The 13,827-nt window shown below is 39.3% G+C and overlaps 1 protein-coding gene across 10 annotated transcripts in view; it reads right to left on the reverse strand.

Moving 5' to 3' along the window:
- The window catches only part of ATXN2 (ataxin 2), a 51,620-nt gene that overhangs the window by 23,037 nt on the left and 14,756 nt on the right, over positions 1–13,827 (reverse strand). For 4 of the 10 annotated variants that reach the window (XM_065646104.1, XM_065646102.1, XM_065646103.1 and 1 more), the window contains exons 6-12: positions 10,755–10,879; positions 9,394–9,485; positions 6,446–6,643; positions 5,746–5,924; positions 4,033–4,242; positions 1,812–1,994; positions 120–308 (exon numbers count right to left, since the gene is read on the reverse strand). In XM_065646104.1, coding sequence (XP_065502176.1) covers positions 120–308; positions 1,812–1,994; positions 4,033–4,242; positions 5,746–5,924; positions 6,446–6,643; positions 9,394–9,485; positions 10,755–10,879 — 1,176 coding nt within the window. Of the gene's footprint in view, positions 1–119; positions 309–1,811; positions 1,995–4,032; positions 4,243–5,745; positions 5,925–6,445; positions 6,644–9,393; positions 9,486–10,754; positions 10,880–12,893; positions 12,909–13,827 lie in introns of all 10 variants that reach the window. The other 6 variants (XM_065646098.1, XM_065646099.1, XM_065646097.1 and 3 more) reach the window with 4 other exon arrangements.

Below are 13,827 nucleotides of genomic sequence, written 5' to 3' on the forward strand. Positions count from 1 at the left end.
CTCACTGCGCAGTAAAATTAAATGCATCAGAAGCTTTCCCATAATTTAGAAAGCAACTTTGTTGTTCTATAGGTACATTTGTTGTCAGGGATTAGCGGAAGCCGGCGAGGGTACCTCACCTTCACTGGAAGGGGTGACGGCTCTGTTGGACGCAGGGCTGGCGGGGGTGGGAGAGGCAGCTGGAACAGGCATGGCCACGGATTCCGTGGGGATGGCACCCGGCTGAGGAGAGGGCAGCGCCGGGCCCGCGGGAGCGCTGCTCTGCCTCGGGGACCTCGGCCGGTGGGTCTTGGGGGACAATCTCGGAACTAGAAATAAACAGGAAAAAAACCCCAAACAGTTATAGCGTAAGTTTCCTCACCTGCAGCAATTTGCTTATTTTAAAAATGAATAAAAACATGCTCTAAAACACTTAGTGGAACATTATATGGTAACTGAAAACCTGTTTACCTTTCAGGTATATTTCCTAGTTCTTTACAAAGCAGTATTTCAGACAAGTGGTGCGATTTTCCCCTATGATATATCACTGCCCTGTAGTCCCACCGTGAAACTGCGATACGCTCCCCAGCCCCCCGGCAGTACAACTGCTCACATTAACACAGTTTCAGGCAGAACAGAAAAGGCGGTCAGGTCTCCATACAAACAGATGGAAAACATTTTTTAAAGGGCTGAAAAAACACATCCATTTTACAGCGTCCTCTTTTGGAGGTTTGCCAGCTGAAAAAAAAACAACATATCCTATTGAAAGAAGATTATTTGATGTCTATTTTTTGCCCCGTGTTAAAGCAGCAAGGAAGGCTGTGTATTCTTTACATGATAAGTTGTACTTCCTGCTCCTCCCACTGCAGCTAATTAGTTGCTTTACGTCATCTATTAACTTCAAGTCAGCGTGGACAAGGAGAGAGAACTTGTTTAACAGTCCTACTGGCATGTCAATAACATATAAAGTGGGGGGTGGGAAGACAAATCAGAGATTCTGCCAGAACAGAAGAGTTTTAAATCTTTTCCACAAGGCAACAGGTCTATGTGGGTCTAATTGATACCTTCTTTCTGAAAAATGCATTCCCACTAGACTCCTCTAGAATTCTAGCACTGCTAAAAAGTAGCAGACTCTAAACTGTTGCTCACTTGCCTGTCAATTAAAGACAGCGCCCAGCTGCTGACAACTCACTAAAACGTGGTCCCAACTACGAAAGCTCGAGACTAGGGCCTGTGTCACAAGACTGAGCTTTCAATTTGAACTCAAATATTAAAAGAAATACATTAACAGATTTTAAAAAGAAGAGACATTGACTATATCTGCTACTATAGTACTTATCCAAACACAAAATGACTACTAAAAACCTGCATCATTTTTAAAGGAAAAAATATATACAACTTAACTTGAATATCATTTCATCTTCTCTTTAAACACCAACCTTCTTCTACACAAACACCTCCTTCATTTGTAAACCACAACCCAGTTACACTGCCATTAACCAAAATCAGTGATAAAACGGAACATATATAACTTCTATTATTTTCAATGATTTTCCTGAAAATTATTTCTTTTTCGACAGCTAATTCCTCCATTTTTCCTTCCTCATACACCATCTGACTTAACCTCTCTGCAGTTAAGACAATATTGTGCTTGAAGGACCAACTCGCCAACTACTTTACTACATCCTTCCCCCGCTTCGCCTAAGCAAGCTAAGTTAGTAAACCAGTGTTTATTCAGAGCCTAAATCATCTAGAAATGCAGTATTCTGCTTAGCATTCACACTCTAAAGTGCCCCTGGCAAGCCATCTGCAATAAGCCGAGCTTTACCTACCCCCACTGACAACTGATGACCACGTCCCACCTGAAGAGCTGCCTCGTGCCACTGCAGCAGTAGATGCTTCCCCTGGTGCATTATGAGATACAAATTCTAAGCCACTTGAAATTGTACCCCTACCAGTAGAGACTCTGTGACCTCGAGGGTGCCGTTGTGCCTTAGGAGACATCCGTGGAGGCCCTGAGAAAAAAAAGACAACCCCAAACAATAAGTACTTCACGTCCCCAAACATACGATCTGTTTTTAAAACTGGATTTGATCTCATAATTCTCTATAATGCAGTAATACAGCCAAGCAATTTACACTGACATCGAGGCTAAAAAGGCTAAGCCATTGGTTCAGCCAGACTAGCAACACTCATCGCCTTGCTATGACAGCTCACGTTCATTGATATTTAGAAGCTTTATCAGAATTGAATCAGGTATTTGAGTCCTGGATTTGAAATATTTGAATCCAAGTATCCAATATTGCTTACTCTAAGCCATGCCAAAGAGGTGAGTGGCCCAGCTCCCTCTGGATAAGCCCAGTCCCAGGATATCAAATATTTTCCAGAAAAGAAAAAAATTCCAATGCTTTTGTCAGGTGGTCAGTGATACCAAACATTTATTTACAGAGCAGTCGCCACTGGCTGACCAATGCTCTTGGGGAATTCCAGCGGAGCATTCTGCACCGAGGCTGAATTGCCCGCAGCAGGTCACAATTCATTTCAAAGTCAGCAAAACTGCAACTAAACAAGTTATTGTTATCCCAGGGTTCAAGTCATGCATGTTTAACACCAGAAGCTAAAGTCATAAGTGAATGCAGTAATTCTAAACAGCTTGTACCACTGCCACAGAATAATTACGCTCAAGTATAAGCAGCAATACAGTTTCTACATCCTAGCGAACATTTTCTTTACAAGATCAGACTCAAATGTTGATACTTCAAAAACAAAAACTCCGTATGAACCGAAGACAATCTGGCTGATTACAGTTCATTTTTAATGTAGGTCAATAATAGAGAAAAGTTCAGATAATGGCTTTCTGCTTTCAGATAAGGTTCTAAAATATCAAGTACCTCTTCTGGTTACACAAAATCTTTAAATGTCAGCCTCTATTTTAACCATGAATCTAAAGTACACTTCAATCCAAATTATATACGGGCAAGTATTTTAAAGAATACACTTTCCAGCAATCCTTTTCTAGTACCAGAAATTAAAGGTTGCAGTAAGCAACAGTTCACTGCATGCCTGACAAATCAGTCGCAAGTGCTCAAAAAAATAAAGAATTTGCATGTAGATTCTCACTTTTACTGCATTAAAAAAGCTCCTGTTGATAAACGGACAGTAGCACGCCATACAGACATGCCCGCTACCATCCACCTTCTGGTTACGAACCATTTTGAGCATTTATCAGGCAAGCTGCAGAACAGCGTTACTGGGTCAATTAGCGGGACGACTGTTCTCTCTCCCGTGGCTCCAGCTATGGCAGAGGCTGCAAGTTTGCAGTGAGTTTAGGAGAACCAGTTTGCATTTTTCCACGCTTGACAGACCATGCTGCGCAGGCTAGTTGTTAAGTGCACTTAAATAAAATAAAAATGTGTTCCTTGCTGCACCCTCAGAGGACAAATAAATTCAGTTCAGCTACTTGTGCATACAGTTACCAACGACTCATGGGTTTGCCTTCCTCTGTGCGTTTCTGACTGCGGGGAACTGACTGACTGTTCTGCCTCCACGTGAACAGATCTAAAGCTTTCTACAGATTTGCCTCAGAAACAGCTTATCTTGTCCCATTCCACAGTGCACTTCTCTGAATACAGCATTTTTATTACTATTATTATTACTGTTTTTTAAAATAAAAAGTAATTAAATTATTTCATTAAATATGAGATGGCTTTTTGTGGAAGAACTGTATTAAAGTAATTGATATTTTATATAAGTTTATATGCCTAAAAATGTCTTCTAAAGTTATGAGGTCCTGCATGTTGCTGTTGGTTAAGACACTGAGCAGCGTTTACAAAGCTGAGTTTATTTCATACCAACGTGGGAAATTCCACAGCTTTATTTTGTTTTTGTAAAGTTCTTCAAATAAAAAAGGTTAATAGAAATAGTCTGATAAACTAAAGTTAAACACAAATTATAGGTTAAGTAATGAAGAGGAAAAAAACAATTTTGTAATTAAAACTCACAAAGGAGTTAAACAAAGACAAACAAAAACATGAACAAATCGTGGTATTGTACCTTCTGAAGACATGCGTTTAGGCATAGTAGAGACAGGAGCTGGAGAACCATGAGCAGAGGGGTGAGACGGGGGCCTGGAGGGCCGCGAGGGGGGCCTGGAGGGCGGCCGCGTAGGGGTGGCTGCCCGAGGTGGAAGAGAGTTGGGACCTGACTGGTAGCGAGAAGGTGGGCGAGAGGAAGGAGATGGGCAAGGCGATGGCCAGGGAACACCTGACAGAACAAATGATATGAAGGAAAGTATAAAAACTAAAGAAAAATTATGGGGAAAAAGGTCAACAGAAAAAAAAAAGTAAAATATGACAAAATGATTTTTCATGTTTAACCCTTTGGGGATGGATTGGTTTAGTTCTGCCACCAATAACTCTCTGCGAGGTTATTTCCTCCGCTTCGGGTCAAATTTCACATCTGAATCTCACAAACTCCCCAAAGGGTTAATTAGGATCTACAAATACTACTAAGGAATAGACAGTAAAGTTTGATCTGTTAGCCTGTCATAAATATGTTCTACAGTACGCATCACTCTTGATAAGGTCCTTCAACAGCTACCAGAGGTTCTCAAACAGCGGTTCACATATAGTATTGACTACACAAACTGCTACTTTCAAACCAAACGATGAGCAATAGCAACTCTAGGAACTGTATCTTTACAAAAAACAGCGGTGTTCAGTGTCTGAATCCTGACATTTATGCCTTTATCAGTTAGCTGAAGTATTAATGTAGTATTTTAGTCTAGGATATAGGGCTCGTTGTTTCCAAAACAAACTGAATTCACAAGCCATTCTGAATATTTTAGGTATATTGATGTTCATTCAGCGGAGTAACAGGATGACGGAAACCACAAATACTACAAACAAATTTCAGGGTTAGCATTGTTTGGGCAGGACTCAGTTGTACATCCTTTATAGAGCTGACTCTCTATTTGAAAAAAAGCCTCACTTACCTTCAGATGCTTCTCAGACTTCCTCTCCAGATAGAGGCACTTGAGTATTATATATTTTTCATTTATTCACAGCAATCTCATAGAATAGTATTTTCAACTTATAAAAATAATGCCTCAAGGACAGGCTACCGCTAAAATCCATCCCAAAAAAATGGTGTTTGGTTTATGAAACACCGATTCCTGCTATACACTGCCTAGTGATGCCTGTTTATAAATATTACCTTTGTGTATAGCAGAAAATACTCAAACAGCTCTTTGGAGAGAAGGCTTTTGCTTCCTTTGCCCCTAACGTTTCTCTTACTTTCCCAGCAATGATTTTTTTTTCCTCCACTTCATCATAAACTCAGTGAGTTGTTTTATTCTTTTTCAAGAGAAACAGAATTGATCCATGCCCCAGAAGTGACAAGTGACGCTGCCTCGGCTGTCGCCTCCCTCTCACGGGGTGTCAGCACCTCACAGAGCTCAGTAGTTGTAACACACAACAGCAATTTTCAATCTTTAAAACCACATACTGCACCATCATCTAAGACAAAGGTGTTTGAGAAGTAAAATAAACGACATTTCTGCTCCGCAAAGCTACATACAGTGCAAATGTGCGTTGCATTATGAGTAAGCTAAACCCAAATCAAAATCACCACCTCTGTGTTAAATGATGAATGCTAATCTAGCTTACGAAGTGCACCTCCTAAGACCACACCGTATGCAGTTTCAACACAATTAGCCAATTGACCACAATTTTATAAAGCACGTACGTTTAGACTTCAGATACTTGCCTCCGTTAACTACTCTTTGATCTGCTCCAGAGTTAGAACTGAATTCTGAAGTATGGGATCCAGACCTTGAAATCGGTGGGCCTGACCCAGACTGGCCCATCCTTGTTGAGTTTGGTCTTCCAGTTCCCCAGGACAGGACATCTCTATTCCTCTGTCCAGGTGGAATGTATTTATTTTCTCTGAAACACAGCAAATTTCTATCAGTGTTAAGACAGAACTGAAAGACAATGAAAAGTACCTGCTCAGATGCTCTGCTGATATTTTCTCTCATTCTCAAATCAAGCTACAGGAAAATTCTAAATACTATCAGATGCTGACCTGACATTCACCTCACGAATTGGCTTTTGATACTGACCACACAGTCCACTTTCTATGAGCCCCCAGACGCTGAATAATTTAGTACTAATGCCTGAAATTCTCCATGACATACCGAAACCACTGCCCTTTCCTGTAATTTGGTATGAATTTCCCACAGGGACAGATCAGAATGGGGAAGTCTGTTCCACTGCAGAGATAATACAGGGCCAGGCAGAGGTGTCCGAGTTAGCGTGAACGCCAAAACCAGCACGTGATCATTTACACAAGGTTCCTAACCTAATCAGCCCTGCTGAAAAAGCACAGTTTCAATGAGTAAATTGCTCCTGTACCAAAATATGTACTTCATTTAAATAAAAATACTATTCATAGAGTATGCAAGTACCTAGTGTTCACACCATGTCCTTCTCGTTCATTAGCATTTCTCTGAACAGCAGTATATTTTTCTTCTTCTGTTCTTTCATCATTTTCCAAGGCAACTCGAGCTTTGTATTGGGCACTTGATTCAATTTCCTCTGCTAATTGAGTTGCTCTGGCTTCCCGTTTTAAAAACTCTTCTGAATTATCTCTTTCTAATGGCACCCTAAAAGACAATGGAAAGGAAAAGAATCTCTGAAATGCATTCAAAAGCACAAAGGAGCTACAAAAATTACAATTCTAACCAAGTCAGAGTGAAAAAAAAACCTCTTGCTTTTAAGCCAGCAGACTTGCTGTCTTTTCCAGTATAACTATGTCAATATTCCTGGACTGGTTTGATACTATGTGCAAATTCAGTGTCATTTCCCTGCCTCAAGAGCTGAGGTCAGGGTGCAGAGCTTTTCCATATGACTTGCAAGGTCCCCCATCCCTAAAGCTATGCAAAGGCTCCAACTTTTAACATGGTTGAGTACATTAGTGATAAAAAGCTTTAGTCTGTTGTTTAGATAGGAAGCTATGGTAAGAAACCAAATTTGAATTTGTTTAGCTATTTACACATTCCCAACAGACACAGAAGTCCCCAATCCTACTGAAATTAGAGGGTTACATGCTTAATCCTTTTAATAATTCCAACCACAGAATTTCAGCTCTTCCTGATAAATAACTGGAGAAAGATGAATCCAATACACTAGAGCACAGTATCAGAAACCCAGGATGTATTTGCCATGTCCTAGGACCACAAACCCATTCATTCCATATATGTATATTAGGTAATCACATACTGCAAAAAGCATACGTAGCTCTCTGAAGAAAGCCACCAGGTATGGATACAATACACGAGCAAAAAAACACTGAAAGAGGTAAGTGAAGACGAACAGCAGACCTGGCGCTCCTTCTGTCCACCCATGGGTTTGCTTTTTACCTGTTCTCACGTTTGTTCAGGTAGCAAGTTTTATAAAACAACTTTGCACTTTGTCTCCAATTCTGAGTTCCAAAAGTTGTTTCATCTGACTTTACTTTAGAATAAACTACATAAAAATACAGAACACAGTTGAGGCTTGGACCATGCTATGCTGGGCATTATATAATCACTACTGCACATATTTTGAATAATATAAAATAGAAGAACAAAGAAAGTGCGTGGAGATACAAGCCAAGTATGAAACAATATATGCAAGATTACTCAAGTGTTGGTGGCAGAACTAGGAAAACAAGCAGCTTTGCCAAATTCCAAGCCAGTGCTCAGCTTCTGCATCACAAGACTTTCCCCACACACATATTTTTGGCCAGTCGAGACATCTATTGGCCTTATCAATGGTAGCTGCAAGAATATTAAATAAAACCCTTACCCTTCAGCGTAAAGCTTTGGTTCAAATAAGATATGCATGCATACAATGCATACAAACCTGAAGTCATGGGCCCCCCTGTATTCAGCATATGCACAAGAATGGTGAACACCCAATATCTCCTAATTTATTTGAAGTGCTAAAAAAAATTGAGGGATGTATGCACTAGCACTGATGGCAACCTAAACAAGCAAAAGAATGATTTCACCTTTTCTAACAGGGAAAGGGTCATTAAAGATGAAAGAAAGGGGATAGGCAAGATGACACTGTTCAGAACCCTGGTGATGAGAATCATGTCCAGCAGCTGATCGACATATTAATTAACAAAGTTCATTTGCCAGAACACAAACTGGTACCTTTATGCAGTTTTACAAACTATACTTGCTAACACTTACTTCTGGGAAGAGAAAACAGTCAAACAATAAATCCTGTACAATCTTTCAGTTGCACGAAGAAGCATTTAGTGACACTGGTGCTCATCACGTACATGGAGAATCAGGAAAAGTTTCCCAGTTTAGCAGACCGATATGCAAAGAAAGTTGTTTGACTAGGAAAAAAAAGGAATTTGTCTCTGGCAATTTAAGGCTACCTCCATGTTTTTAATCTGTTTCCATTGATACCCATAATGCAGAAAGAAGGAAGACTAAAGTTCAAAAGTACAAAAAGTACTTAGAGCAGTGAAGTATAAAAAAGAACAGCTTCCCAGGATTCAAATGTAAGCCGATTAAGACACTTTGATTATCACCATGTTACAGGTCTATTTTAACAAAATCGTAAAAATCCAATTGTTGAACCAAGAAACCTGTAGACAAGTGCTCCAATCCTACACACAAAAATCAAAATATTTGCTGCAATTCCTTGACATTCAAAAAGAAGTTTATGCTTTAGGGGTTAAAAGAGTGGGAAAACATTAAAGACATTTCACAATGGCTGGTGAACATCTGCAAGTGATTTGTTTTGCAGTTGCAGTTAACATTATAGCTGCGGACTATTGGGAACAGGTCCACACTGCCAAAGTAGCCAGAGCAGGCTTTATACGACTTCTATATCCAAGATGTTATTATATTGTAACTAAAACTTTAGCTTAGATCTGGACCAGTCTGCTAAACAAGTTATCCATAGCATGCAACCATCCCTTAGTTATAAGCAACATTTCAATATCTACCAGATCAATTGTCTCAATAAAATTAGGATTTGGGCAAACTGTTCTGCCAGGTTAAACACAAGCTATAGGTATACCAGCTATGTAACAACAGTTTCACAATTTGGTATTTTCCACTGTATTCATGAAAGTTTTTGTAAGAAATAAGCATTATTGCGTATGCCTAAATTCAGAAAATGTTGCAATGGGAATGAACTGTGCCCATTTAAGGGAATATATAATGATTACTACATCTAACTATTCACAGAACGCTGGCAAGGTTTCTTAAGCACTATTCATTCATTGCTTTTTCAGTTATTTGGTTCCACAACTTGAGAAAGTATGAAAAATTATCTTCAGATTATAAAGTTTGTCAAACCAAGGAGAACATTAAATACAAATCTAATAACAAAATATTTTGGAACTTACGTATAAGAAGATAAACTGCTGTCATAAGTTGATACTACACCATAATTTTCTTCATTGTAACGAAACATGTCATTGGGATCCCATCCATTAGACTAGAAGAAAATGATGCTTGTTTTTCAAAATGACACTGGAAATACATTCCCTCAAAATTAAGGGCTGATGGCAGAAGTTAAACCTTTTGCCCTTTTTCTTGGGCCTGTGAATTCACTGTCCAGATAACAACGTTACTAAAGCCACAATTTATTTCAGTGGATTTTCTTCAACAGATGCACAGATTTTACCTTCAAAGGCCAGTTTTCTGTTTGTGGTGTGTATCTGTGTTGTTATTATGAGGTTGTTTTTTTTTAAGTACCATGCCCACTCTGTACCAGAAGATTACTGGTTAGCAAGAAATACACACATGAATGGCTTTTCCAAAAAGTGCAAATTGACGTGTCTGGACCTTAGAAGCGTCCCTTGCTGTGGCAAGTGCTGAAGCTTTTCAAATGCTCTACTAAAGCAATTATCGGAGAGACACACACCACGGGCAGAGGGCCCCTGTTGATCTGCACAATTTCCTCACTTTAGTAAAATCGCTATTACAGTACTCAAGCACAACAATAAATGTTTTGAACGTTTTATTAAAGCACTGACAGTATTAAGTATTCTAATAAAGCTCAGCTGTACAATATGTACACTAAAATTGACAGGATAACTGTTCTACCCAGACAAAGTTAATGTGCTCCACAGTAGCATGACTAAATTCTCCTCTAATCAGTAATATTATCTTCTTTGTTTAACATATTGCAGCCTGAATATCTTACTAAAAAGAAGGCATGGTTGAGTACAAATATAAAGAATGTCATTTGAGACAATACTCTTCATCTAACGATTCATAATCTGCTGAGATTGTGTCTGTGCTTATTAAGTCATGGGTCAGGCTTCCATCAATTCCCCTCATCTTAGCTCAGAGACAGTTAACTAAGCACAATTTCGCCATAATTTCCAAATGCAATGATAGTCAGACGGGAGTGCTCCGATTAAACATAAATCACTGCAGTGGATTGCTGAATTTGGAGCCCTTAATAAAAGCTCCTCTTTCAGCCAGTCCACGAGTCAAGCACGTCCCCTGCCACAGCAGCTGCCATTTGTCAATATTTGCCAGAAGTGGCATTTGAAATCCAGCTATTCTTATTCAAATTGTAGAAAAGTACTGTGGCAGCTGCTAGCAAAGACTCAACATACACCCATACAACGTAGGCCCGCAATTTTAGTCAAAGAGTTCATTACCAGATTAAAATTAAGGAATTGTTGCAAGGCATGTCCAGAGAAATAGTTTATTTTCTACAGCCTGTTACAGATGATCAAAAAGCACTACTTACAACATCTGTCTCTAACGCCTCCAGCTCCTCAGCAGCGGTGGTCTCTCCTCCATCCCACGGTTCAAGATCCTTTTCCTTGTGTTCACCATTTACTTTAGCACTGATGGCTGAATCAGTAAAAGCATCTACAAGGGAGCGGGGAGGGATGGGGGTGAAATCAGTTTAGTTAAGTACAGGAAGATGTACACACTAGTTTATTTGAGGAACAACCAAACGAGCTGAATCACAAGCATATTAAACATCATTCGCCTGCTCTTGCAGTTGCTGTATTCAACAGGACTACATTAGAAAGGTGCCTACTTCACACTTCGAATAACTGTGAAAGTACAGACTAACTTCTGATATAGCAAAGAATAGCAGTAAACACTTTCAGTTATTTCAAAATATTTTACACAAACTACATTTTGGGGGGGAAAAAAAAAAAGTCCTCTAAAAACCCAAGACTTGTATAATGTGCTTTTCCAAACAGCCCACACAACTGCACACTAACACATTATGCAACTATCAAAAAAGCATGAATGCAACACAATCCCATGCCCTAAATGGGCAAGATACAAGTTTCCCTTCAAATATCTGAGTTTCTTCTGTTTCCCCAGCTTCTCGGCACACCAGCATGCACGCACACGCCGTCCCTCCCTTTGCAGCGTAACTCGGTCACCCACCAGCTTGGAGCACCGAGAACAGAGATGTTTTCGTTCCTGCAAGAGCTTTTGTAAGCAGCAGCTTATCCGAATCACACAGCAAGATTCAGAAACTCTCTACCTCTTGTTCTCAACAACATATGAAAATAAGTAACTAGCAAGGGTCTGCTGTTGTCTATAAAAATGGATATAAAAAAAATAAAGACAATAAGCTTTTATTTTCAGTTGTTTCATTCAAGCCAGACTTAAGAAGGAATACTACTAGAATAGTAAAGTGCTGTAAAAAATGTACAAAGCCATTCATCAAGGAAGCCAAGCTTTTACGGTTGTAAGCAACTAGATCTCAGAGCTGCCAAACTGAAACAGAAGGAACTTTAAAAAATAAAATAAGCTTGTTACAAGCTTGTAAATAAACAAATAAGCCTAAAAAAATAAGTCTTCAATCTAGAATTTCCTATTATCATTCTACTGATAAAATAAGGAGCAAACATTTCAGATCTTTAGAAAAAGTGAGATCAAACCACCAGGCAGTGCCAGCTATGGAAGAATGTGGCTTAAATTAACTCTTGGCAAGATCTGAAATCTTACTAAGAAAAACGAACTTTAAAACCATCATGAAAAGAATTTACAACATATGAAGTTGGCCACTGACGTTACAGTTTTTAAACAATCACTGAAGATTTTTTTAAAGAGAGACTGCTGATATAGCTTACTTATTCTTCCCGCTTTACCAAATTTCACAGTGAAGTTCTGCACATATATTGGTGTGATCTGTCATAAAAGTGACCCGTGCTCAGCCTGGCTGGCAGCATCCAGCACTGTCTCAGGAAATGTTCACTCAACTTATACGCAAAGACCAAAGGAAGTCAGGGTAAGCAATTAAGCATTGTTAATAAGCTTATATGAAACAAAACGTTATAGAAGATGTACGAAAAATCAGAGAAGTTTATTAGCTAAACATTCATTTCAAATACAAAAGAAGCAGTAAAATAAGAAAAGGAAGCCAAATAAAAGAAAAATGCCTAATGAGGCACATCACTGTTAGGGCTCACGTGAAACCGCAAAAATCTGCATCAGTGAATATGTCACAGTGCCACCAAAGCTGTGACAGCACCCGCACAGCTGGACGTTAACGCTTCCAAGCGACATTATATTTTAGCTTGACACTAAATGCGATTCCTTTAGCAGGCACGTTCTAAGATTACTCATCAACTGTTCTGAAAGAGTCATTGTATGATTGGTTCTACCTATGAGCTGCTGCAAAATTTCAGTTGTTGCATTTTCGAACCGTTCAGAACAGGTAAAAATCAAGGGTGAGAAACAGAAGTCGCCAACTAACTGCAAGATACTCTAAATGGGTCTGTGAAGTTACGCATGCATGTTTTACAGTGCCAGAAATGTGCGAGCAAAGATATTAAGTTTCCGTTATATATTATGGTAACAGAAGCATTATGAAAGGCAAGATGCAGAAACATAAGAGTGACTGCCAAAAAGTTACCTGTTTCTGAAGGAACTACAACAGATATGGAGAGAGAAAAAATTGGAAGACATCAGATATAAATACAGGTGGATTTTTTTCACATTATACGGCTGAATTTCTAGCAAAGCTAAACTCTTTCAGTCCCTCTCACAAACATTCAAACTGATTGTGCATCTCCCACCTTGCAAAGATCATTTCCATAGTAAAACCTCAGCGATGTTCCCACCAGTCCCATATATTTCCCCATTTTTGTTCCACAAAAAACCCCCTCCAAATAGCCTACAGATTTCTAAGGTATGGCAACTTGAAAGAAAACATCTCTCAGTTTCCTTTCACGCGAACAGCTTTAAAAATATACTATAACACAAGATACGTTAAGTGTCATCTAGAAGTACATAGTAACACAGTGCTACCTTGATCCACAGTTAATAGTGAGTAAAGAACACATTTATCAGGGCAGCAAAAGGCACTTGTTTTTGGAAAATCTACATTTCCCTTATCAACACCCCGCAGCTAACGCTGCCATAACCCAGTCAGACCAGAGCTGCTTCTCTGCCGAACACCATCAATCCTGCGTTTCATGTTTGATCCTCTCAGATTGGACATTTTACACCAAATGCAATCTGGAGGCTGCTTACATCCCTTAGGAAACTGAAATTTCCTTCTACATTACTTCACCAGGAGTAGAGGGAACTCTTCTCCAGTGAGATGAGATTAGTACGAGTTAGGAGGACTGATGACAGCACCTGAGGGAGGTAATCTTCTGTACTTCAGAAGGGTGGCTCCTTAATTTCTATTAAATTACTTCGGACAAACTCCATGCACGATTGTGCCATTTTGGATACTGTGAATAAAATACTAGCTTAGCAAGACTCGTCTACTCACTACCCACTAATTTTCTTATTTAAAAAGCCACAGAAACATGGAGCAGAGTGCTGTTAAAAATTTTATG

Source organism: Caloenas nicobarica, chromosome 16 (genome assembly GCF_036013445.1).
Source record: "Caloenas nicobarica isolate bCalNic1 chromosome 16, bCalNic1.hap1, whole genome shotgun sequence".
NCBI classification, from domain to species: domain Eukaryota; kingdom Metazoa; phylum Chordata; class Aves; order Columbiformes; family Columbidae; genus Caloenas; species Caloenas nicobarica.